Source organism: Melozone crissalis, unplaced genomic scaffold, assembly GCF_028551555.1.
Source record: "Melozone crissalis strain CALT ecotype California unplaced genomic scaffold, PUWL_Pcris_2 ptg000079l_1, whole genome shotgun sequence".
Classification (NCBI taxonomy): domain Eukaryota; kingdom Metazoa; phylum Chordata; class Aves; order Passeriformes; family Passerellidae; genus Melozone; species Melozone crissalis.
Window position 1 is genome coordinate 5,248,227 of NW_026535856.1, and position 10,339 is coordinate 5,258,565.

Consider the following 10,339-nt stretch of genomic DNA (forward strand, 5'->3'; position numbering starts at 1 on the left):
TGGGCTAAAATTTGAATTCTTGATCCCTGATCTTAACTTTGGGCTCAAATCCAGACATTTCGGTGACATTTGGGAAGCAAGGGCACTGAGTGTGGCTCAGAGGGGACATTTGGGGCAGAGCCAGAGCAGGGCTGGGACAGAGGGACAGGAATGGGGTTTGGGGGAAGGGTCTGGGGCGTGGCGATGCAGAAAGGGACGCAGTGATTAGATCAGTTTAATCAAGATGAGCAGCAGCATTACAACAACCATCAGTACTGGTTTTGGCAAAGAAATAGGATCCGGAATCCTCGTCCTTGAGGTTGTTCACGGTCAGCGTCACCGAGCTCTGCCCGTTGTCGCTCGTCAATGTGAACCGGCCCTTGACCGAATCCGCGTAAAAGATGCTTCCACTTCGTCTGCTGATCCCCGCCACCACATCCAGCCCCTGCCCAGGTCACTGATGGATCCACAGCATTGCAAATTTTTCGAAATCAAACCCAGAGGTGCGGAAGAGGAGGCGCAGGGACCCCCCGGGGGGCTGGCGGTCCCCCCCACACTCCAGCAGGGTCACGGCCCCCCGGAGCCCTGCGGGACAAAGGGGAGATGGGGATGAGAAACCTGATTGGTCGAGGGACTCAAAGCAGGCGTGGCCAGATGGACAAAGATGCAGGACTCTGCTGGGATGACAGTGATGAACTCCAAGGGTCCCAGTTTGGGGCCAAGGGTCAGGATATGGGTCAAGGGTTGAGCTTTGGCCTCATGCCCATCTCCCCTTTGTCTCGCAGGGCTCCGGGCGGCCGTGACCCTGCTGGAGTGCGGGGGGGACCTCCAGCCCCCCGGGGGGTCCCTGACATGGCTGTGCCGAGAGTCCGGGTTCAGTTTCGGTGGTTTCCACATGAGCTGGTATCGCCAGAGACCTGGGAAGGGGCTGGAGTGGCTCACGAGTATCAGCAACGATGGTGGCAGCACCGAGTACGCGGATTCCGTCAAGGGCCGGTTCAGGATCTCCAGGGACAACGGGCAGAGCTCGGTGACGCTGACCATGAACAACCTCAAGGATGAGGATTCCGCATCCTATTTCTGTGGCAGAAGTGTTGTTGGTAGTGCTGGTTGGGGTGCTGCTGCAGGTATTGGTCACTCTAATGTTTCAGTTGCATTTGGCCGTGTTCCTGTTCCCCGGTCCCCACCTATCTCTATTCTCTGGACCCTTCCCCAAAACCCCAAGCCTGGACCCCATTCCTGTCCCCATGTCCTAATCTTGGAGTGGTTCGGCCTGAAATCCGCTCTCTGCACCTTACCACAAAGTTGACTCAAACCTTAACCCTTGGCTTGAAGTATCCACTTTTATAACAAGGTTTTGGGGCACAAAGTGAAGATTTGGGTCAGGAGTTGTGGTTTGGGGTCAACGGGTGAGAACTGGGGCCGAGGCAGAGCAAGGTTGGGATCGATGGTCAAGGGCTGGGTGTGGGCTGGGGGTTTGGGGGAAGGGTCTGGGAAACGGGGACAGGGGGGACACACAGATGGGGATGGGGACAGCAAGGCCATCATCAATAGGATGAGCACTTTCAGCTCAAACAGCACCAGCACTCTTGGCACAGAAATAGGTGGCGGAATCCTCGTCCTTGAGGTTGTTCATGGTCAGCGTCACTGAGCTCTGCCCGTTGTCCCAGGAGATCCTGAAGCGGCCCTTGACCGATGGATTGTAGTAGGTGGTGCCACCAGGGTTGTAGATCCCTGCGACGTATTCCAAACCCTGCCCGGGTCTCTGACGGATCCAGAACATTCCATAACTCCCAAAATCGAGCCCGGACCCTCGGCACAGTAATATCAGGGACCCCCAGGGGGCTGGAAATCCCCCCCGCACTCCAGCAGGTTCACGGCCGCCTGGAGCCCTGCAGGACAGAGGGGAGATGGGGATGAGGGCAAAGCTCAACATTGACCCAAATCCTGACTCTGGGCCCCAAATTGGGATCCTTGTAGTTCATCATCCTCCCAGTAGTGTTTTACCCCTTTGTTCAGATGGCCACGCCCACTTAAAAGCCCTAGACCAATCAGACTTTCGATTTCCATCATCTCTCTTTTGTCTCGCAGGGCTCCGGGCGGCCGTGACCCTGCTGGAGTGCGGGGGGGACCTCCAGCCCCCCGGGGGGGTCCCTGCGCCTCCTCTGCCAAGGGTCCGGGTTCAGTTTCGGATGAACCAGTCTGATGTGGATCCGACAGCGGCCTGGGCAGGGCCTGGAATACATTGCAGGGATTGACTATGATGGAGACACCAGATACTCGTCATCGTTCAGCGGCTGAGTCAGCATCTCCAGGGACAACGGGCAGAGCTCGGTGACGCTGACCATGAACAACCTCAAGGTCGAGGATTCCGGATCCTATTTCTGTGCCAAAACTCCTGAGAGTTATAATGCTGTTGTTGATGATCGTAGTGACGCTGCTGGTGCTGGTTATGGAGCATTTAGCCCCGCCCCCTTTGTTGCATCCCTAATTGTCCTGAAACCCCAGACCCTCCCCCCGGATACCAGCCCTCGTCCCCGCTCTTGGTGGCTGAATTCCTGTCCCCAGCCCCGGGCCCAGCGCTGACTTTTGGGGCAGAGTTTGGGGGAATGTCAATGGCCAAGGGTTGGGGTTTGGGGCTGGAGAGGGGAAAGGGAAATGGAGAAATGGTCACGGGCTGGGTCCGGGGCTGGGAGCTGGGCAAGGGTCTGGGGAATGGGGACAGGTGGGGATACAGTGACGGGGATGGGGTGAAACAGCAGCACCCAAACCAGCACCAACAGTTTTTGTGCAGAAATAGGATCCGGAATCCTCGTCCTTGAGGTTGTTCATGGTCAGCATCACCGAGCTCTGCCCGTTGTCCCTGGAGATCGTGACCCGGCCCTTCACCAATGGTGCATAGTGGGTTCTGGAAAGATCATAGCTGATCTCTGCCACGAACTCCAGCCCCTGCCCGGGTCTCTGGCGGATCCAGTACATGTTCACATTCCTGAAACTGAACCCTGACCCTCGGCAGAGGAGGGGCAGGGACCCCCCGGGGGCTGGAGGTCCCCCCCGCACTCCAGCAGGGTCACGGCCGCCCGGAGCCCTTCGGGACAAAGGGGAGATGATTAAAAATGAGAAATATGATTAGTCTAGATGGGGAAAAGGTGTGCGTGCTCCAGAAAAAAGGGGCGGAGCCCACCTGGGAGGGGCAGCAGGAGCAGCAGGGACAGGAGCCGGAGGGAGCTCAAGGCCAAGGCCGGGATTTGCTGGAGTTGGGGTCCCAGGGGGGTTTGCAGGTTCTTAACGTGGTATTGCGTTTGAAATCAATGTGGAACCCTGAGGAGAAGGTGCCCAATTAATTAATGAGATTGTTTAATTCCAGCTTTTGAGGAACCTCAGGATAACCAAAAAATCTGCTGGAGATTTGGGACCGAACGAGGGGAGTTATGAGTGAAATTGGTGAAGATTTGGAGATGGGCTCCAAGCGGCCGTGACCCTGCTGGAGTGCGGGGGGAACCTCCACTGACGTTGCTGTGCCGAGGGTCCAGGTTCGATTTCGGGAGTTTTGGGATGGGCTGGATGCACCAGAGACCCTGGCAGGGGCTGGAATTTGTCGCAAGGATCAGTGACAGTGGAGGTTACACCGAGTATGTGCCATCGGTCAAGGGCCGGTTGACGATCTCCAGGGACAACGGGCCGAGTTCAGTGACACTGACCATGAACAACCTCAAGGACGATGATTCTGCCGTTTATTTCTATGTGTCCTGGTGGTGGTGGTGCTGCTCCTGCTGATTATATTGACGGTGCTCATGATGTCCCCATCTCCTCGTGACCCCCCCGTCCCCGTTGCCCAGACCCTTCCCCCAAACCCCCCGCCCACACCCAGCCTTTGGCCATTGATCCCAACTATGCTCTGCCTCCGCCCCAATTCTCACCCGCTGACCCCAAACCACAACTCCTGACCCCAAATCTCCTCTTTGTGCCCCAAAACTTGATTCTGAAAGTGGATACTTCTGGTCATGGGTTAAGATTTCGGTCAACTTTGTGATCGAGAGTGGAGAATTTGGGGCAGAGCCAGGACGGGGTTGGGAGATGGGATCAGAAATGGGGTCATAGCAGAGTTTGGGAGAAGGGTCTGGGGAACCGGGACAGGTGGGGACACAGCCATGGGGATGGGGTCAATACCATCAGCAGCAGCACCCGAAGTATCATAGGCAGCTTTCCCGCAGAAATAGGATCCGGAACCCCCATCCTTGAGGTTGTTCATGGTCAGCGTCACCGAGCTCTGCCCATTGTCGCTGGAGATCCTGAACTGGCCCTGCACTGATGGCGCATACCAGGTGTGGGCACCGCTAGCGTCGATCAGCGCCAGCCTTTCCAGCACCTGCCCGCGCCTCTGGCGGGTCCAGGTGATGGAGTGAGCCCCGAAACTGAACCCGGACCCTCAGCAGAGGAGGCGCAGGGACCCCCCAGGGGGCTGGAGGTACCCCCGCACTCGAGCAGAGTCACGGCCGCCCGGAGCCCATCCCCAAACCATCCTGGTTATTGCCAAACTCCCCTGGTTTGCTCCCAAATCTCTACCAGAGATCTCCTGTATAATAAGTTGCCTCAAATCATACAATTCTCCCCTATCCACTTGTTAGTAATTGGAAACCTCCTCCTGATTCTTCTCCACTGATGGTGCAATTTAAAACTCATTAATGACCGCCAAAATCCACCGGGACCCCAACCCCAGCACAACACGGCCACTGCCTCGAGTTCCCTGGAGCTCCTGGCCGTGCAGCTGCTGATGCCCCTCCCAGGTGGGCCCCGCCCATTTTTCCAACAGCCACACCCCTTTCCCCTTCTGGAGCAATCATATTTCTCATTTTTAATCATCTCCCCTTTGTCCCGCAGGGCTCCGTGTGGCCGTGACCCTGCTGGAGTGCGGGGGGGGCCTCCAGCCCCCCGGGGGGGCCCTGACTGTGCAGTGCTGCACCTCTGGGTTCGATTTCGGGTGTCAGCCCATGAGCTGGGTCCGTCAGAGACCCGGGCAGGGGCTGGAGTGGCTCGCGGGGATCAGCACTGGTGGCAGCACATGCTATGCGCCATCGGTCAAGGGCCGGGTCACGATCTCCAGGGACAAAGGGCAGAGCTCGGTGACGCTGACCATGAACAACCTCAAGGACGAGGATTCCGGATCCTATTTCTGTGCCAAACGTGCTACTAGTGGTTGTTGTAGTCCTGGTGCTTACAGTGAAGATGACAGTTGTGGATCCACCCCCCTCTCAGTGTCCCCCCCTGCCCCCAATCTGAGACCTGCCCCCCAAACGTCAGATCTTCACCCTTTGCTCCCATTTTGCCCCAATGATCAGCACTGACCCCAAACCCTCCTCTGCTCCTGCCCCAAAACTCAACCATTGGCCCCAAACCTTCCCCCCTGGGCTCCAGGTCAGGCCTCCTCCAATGAGGGCTTCGGAAACCTGGAGATATTTGCATGAAATGGGCAAAATTGTGAGAAAGCCGAGAGTTGGGGCAGCAGGGGCCAAGTTTAGGGGAAAATATTGAGCATTTGAAGAGAAAAGCTGGGCTCTGGAGGAAGGATCACTGGGAATGGAGACATCTGTTTACCATATTGGAGGGCGGGACCACTGCCGGAATTGTCAATACAAGCAGCAGAACCATAAGTGTAACCACTCTAAGCATGTTTGGCACAGAAATAGGATCCGGAATCCTCATCCTTGAGGTTGTTCATGGACAGCGTCACCGAGCTCTGCCCGTTGTCCCTGGAGATCGTGACCCGGCCCTTGACCGATGGCGCATAGCATGTGCTGCCACCAGTGCTGATCCCCGCGAGCCACTCCAGCCCCTGCCCGGGTCTCTGGCGCACCCAGAGCATGTCGTAGCTCCCAAAACTGAACCCAGACCCTGGGCAGAGGACGCACAGGGACCCCCCGGGGGGCTGGAGGTCCCCCCCGCACTCCAGCAGGGTCACAGGCCGCCCAGAGCCCTGCGGGACAAAAGGGGAGATGGGGATGAGAAACCTGATTGGCTGAGGGCCTCAAAGTGGGCAAGGCCAGCTAGAAAAAGGAGCAGGATCCACCTGTGAGGAGGATGATGAGCTCCATGGGTCCCAATTTCGGGCCCAGAGTCAGGATTTGGGTCAAGGGTTGAGCTTTGGCCTCATCCCCATCTCCCCTTTGTCCTGCAGGGCTCCGGGCGGCCGTGACCCTGCTGGAGTGCGGAGGGGACCTCCAGCCCCCTGGGGGGTCCCTGACTTTGCTGTGCCGCGCATCTGGATTTGATTTCGGGAATTTTGGAATGATCTGGAAACGTCAGAGACCCAGGCAGACACTGGAATACATTGCCAGCATCAGCAGCAGTGGTGGCGGCACCGGCTACGCGCCGTCGGTCAAGGGCCGGTTCACGATCTCCACGGACAATGGGCAGAACTCGGTGATGCTGACCATGAACAACCTCAAGGACGAGGATTCCGCCGTTTATTTCTGCACAAAACGTGCCAGTAGTAGTTACGGTTCTGAGAGTGCTGCTGCTATTGGGAGCAGCACCGTCAGTGTTCCCACCGCCATGGTTTTGACCAACTGTCTCCACAGTGACCCTTCCACCAAAACCCAGCCCCTGACCCCATTCCTTTCCCCGTGCCCCAACCCTGCCCTGGCTCTGCCCCACATTCGCAGCTCCTGGCCCCACACCTCAGCTCCGGGCCTACTCGGGGCCATTTTGGCTTCTTGGCTCGCCCCGGCCCCTCTGCCAGGATCCCTGGGCTGAACTCGCCCAGCTCTGCCCAAATCTGCGCTGCTGGCCCCGAGCAGCCACCACTCACAAAAATCCCCAATTCTGATCCAAATCAGGGCCCTGGGCCTCAAACCCTAAACTTCAGAGCAAAGTTTTGGGGCACATAGAGGAGATTTGGGGTCAGGAGTTGTAGTTTTGGGTCAGCGGGTGAGAACTGGGGCCGAGGCAGAGCAAGGTTGGGATCAATGGTCAAGGGCTGGGTGTGAGCTGGGGGTTTGGGGGAAGGGTCTGGGCAACGGGGACAGGGGGGGCCACGGGGATGGGGACACAACCATCATAACCATCTTAATTAGCAACAGCACCACCATCACCAGTACCAGCAGATTTTCCGCAAAAATAAACGGAGGAATCCTCGTCCTTGAGGTTATTCATGGTCAGCGTCACCGAGCTCTGCCCGTTGTCCCTGGAGATCGTGACCCTGCCGTTCACTGAATCCGCGTAGCCGGAGTTGCCACCATCATTCCTGATCCACGCGAGCCATTCCAAGCCCTGCATGGGTCTCTGGCGCACCGAGAACATGTCGTAGCTTCCGAAACTGAACTGACCCTCGGCAGAGGAGGCGCAGGGACCCCCCGAGGGGCTGGAGATCCCCCCCGCACTCCAGCAGGGTCACAGCTGCCCGGAGCCCTGTGGGACAACGGGGAGATGGGGATGAGGTCAAAGCTCAACCCTTGACCCAAACCCTGACTCTGGGCCTGAAACTGGACCCTTTGGACCACCCCATCCTAGTTGTCCTGCTCCAGCTGCCCCTCTAAGGTGGGTCCTGCCCGATTTTCCAGTTTGACACATCTACTTTGAGGCCCTCAGTCAATCAGGTTTCCCATCCCCATCACTCCTTTGTCCCTCAGGGCTCCGGGCGGCCGTAACCCTGCTGGAGTGCGGGGGGGGCCCTCCAGCCCCCCGGGGGGTCCCTGCTCCTCCTCTGCCGAGAGTCCGGGTTCAGTTTCCGCAGTTTTGAAATGGAATGGGCTCGACAGAGGGCCGGGCAGGGGCTGGAATGGGTCGCGGGGATCAGGTACGATGGTGCTTACACCGAGTACACGCCATCATTCAAGGGCCGGTTCACGGTCTCCAGGGACAACGGGCAGAGCTCGGTGACGCTGACCATGAACAACCTCAAGGACGAGGATTCCGCTGTTTATTTCTGTGCCAAACGCACTTATGGTGATAATTGGGCCTTTGCTGATGCTTATCATTTTGTCCCTGACCCCGTGCCCTTGCTCCCCTCCTGTCCCCATTCCCCTGGCCCTTCCCACAAACCCCAAGCCCTGACCCCGTTCCTGTCCCCTTGTCCCAACCCTGATAAGACCCAGATATCTGATTTGGGCTGATCCCCGAGCCATGCAGGCCAATCTGGATAAATCTTGGAGACAGAGTGCCCCAAAACCCAATCAGCTCAGAGATGCCACCATCTCAGCAAGCTCAGTGATTTCAGCTCTTTAGTGATTCTCAGCTCCCTCAGGATTTCAGCTATTTAGTGATTTCTGCTCTTTCGTGATTATCAACTCTCTCAGGATTTCAGCTCTTTCGTGATTCTCAGCTCTCAGGATTCCAGCTCTTTGCTCATTCGCTGGGGTGCCTTTGGCTGGGACAGAAACAGACGGACAGAGAGGAGCAGGAGAGGTCCTAGTAGTTCCACAGCCATGGTTCATTGAGGGATCTGTGAGGGGTTGCAGTGACAGCTCTTCTCCTGTCAGATGGGCTAAACCAGCCCATTTTATAGGGTACAAGGGGATCCAAACGTGTCCAACAGCGAGGGTCAGGGAGAAGTCACCAATGGGGTTACAGAGAGAAGCTCTAGTGTGAGAGGCAGAAGACAGGAGATCATTTTGCTGTTCCATCATGACTGAGCAGTTCCAGCTGTTACGTCTCAATCCTGCATGGAGCTCTCGCAATCTCTGTGGACCCTGCTAAAGGACATGGGGTCAACACGATAGGCAACAGTCTCCCAGCCAGTACCATCATCAAGAGATTGGCGCAGAAATAGGATCCGGAATCCTCGACCTTGAGGTTGTTCATGGTCAGCGTCACCGAGCTCTGCCCGTGGTCCCTGGAGATCGTGAACCGGCCCTTGACAGACGGCGCGTAGGCAGTGGTGCCACCACTGGTGATCCCTGCGAGCCACTCCAGCGCCTGTCGGAGTCTCTGGCAGATCCAGAGCATGGTGGAACTGCCAAAACTGAACCCGGACCCTCGGCAGAGGAGGCGCAGGGACCCCCCAGGGGGCTGGAGTCCCCCCCTGCACTCCAGCAAGGTCACGGCCACCCGGAGCCCTGCGGGACAAAGGGGAGATGGGAATGGGACACCTGATTGGTCAAGAGTGCCCAAATTTACATGGCATGCTTCAAAAATGGGGCAGGACTCACATGGGTGGAGGATGATGAACTCCATGGTTCCCAGTTTAGGGCCCAGAGTCAGGATTTGGGTCAAGGGTTGAGCTTTGGCCCCATCCCTATCTCCCCTTTGTCCCGCAGTGCTCCGGGCGGCCATGACCCTGCTGGAGTGCAGGGGGGGACCTCCAGCCCCCCGGGAGGTCCCTGATTTTGCTGTGCCGCGCATCTGGGTTTGGTTTTGGCAGTTTTGGGATGTGCTGGATGCGCCAGAGACCCGGGCAGACGCTGGAATACATCGCCCGCATCAGCAACACTGGTGGATGCACCTACTACACGCCATCGGTCAAGGGCCAGTTCAGGATCTCCAGGGACAACGGGCAGATCTCGGTGACGCTGACCATGAACAACCTCAAGGACGAGGATTCCGCCATTTATTTCTGCACCAAATGCGCTAGTAGTAGTTACGGTGGTAGTGTGGCTGCTTTTAGTGACGATTCCAGCAGTGGCCCCAGCCCTAGAATGGTCACCAGATGTCTCCACTCCCAGTGATCCTTCCTCCAGAGCCCAGCTTTTCTCCACAAGTGTTAAAGAGTTTCCCCCAAACTCGGCCCCTGCTGCCTACACCCTACACTTTCCCCCAGTTTTGCCCATTTCACCCAAATCTCCCCCAGCTCCCGGGCCCTGATTGGTGGAGGCCTGAACTGGAGGCCAGGGGTGAAGGTTTGGGGCCAATGGTTGAGTGTTGGGGCAGGAGCAGGGGAGGGTTTGGGGTCAGTGCTGACCATTGGTGCAAATGGGGACAAAGGGTGAAGATCGGAGTCAATGGGTGAGGTTTGGGAGAATGATCAGAGGGTTGGGGACATCTGGGGACCCAACAACAAAGGCCGGCCTGAAACCAGCACCAATACCATAAGCTTCGTAATTACAACCAGGAAAATAACACTTCGCGCAGAAATAGATGGCAGAATCCTCATCCTTGAGGTTGCTCATGGTCAGCGTCACCGAGCTCTGCCCGTTGTCCGTGGAGATCCTGAACCGGCCCTGCACTCATGGCGCATAGTAGGGGTAAGCAGCAGTGCTGATCCCCGCGAGCCACTCCAGCCCCTGCCTGGGACGATGTCAGACTCAGAGCAGGTCAGAACTGCTGAAACTGAACCCGGACCCTCGGCACAGCAACGTCAGGGATCCCCCGGGGGGCTGGAGGTCCCCCCCGCACTCCAGCAGGGTCACGGCCACCTGGAGCCCTG

General features: G+C 57.6%; 2 gene segments (V, D, J or C); both read left to right on the forward strand.

The window, feature by feature from the left end:
• Positions 1-769: 769 nt before the first annotated feature.
• LOC128946323 (immunoglobulin heavy variable 3-23-like) lies at positions 770-4,385 on the forward strand (the record flags this gene model as incomplete). The annotated part of the segment is given in 2 exon segments: positions 770-1,106; positions 4,321-4,385. Coding segments are annotated over 2 exon segments (402 nt in total), but the record flags the coding sequence as incomplete, so codon positions are not given.
• Positions 4,386-6,162: 1,777 nt separating this feature from the next.
• LOC128946324 (Ig heavy chain V region 914-like) lies at positions 6,163-7,285 on the forward strand (the record flags this gene model as incomplete). The annotated part of the segment is given in 2 exon segments: positions 6,163-6,513; positions 7,202-7,285. Coding segments are annotated over 2 exon segments (435 nt in total), but the record flags the coding sequence as incomplete, so codon positions are not given.
• Between the last annotated feature and the right edge of the window lie 3,054 nt (positions 7,286-10,339).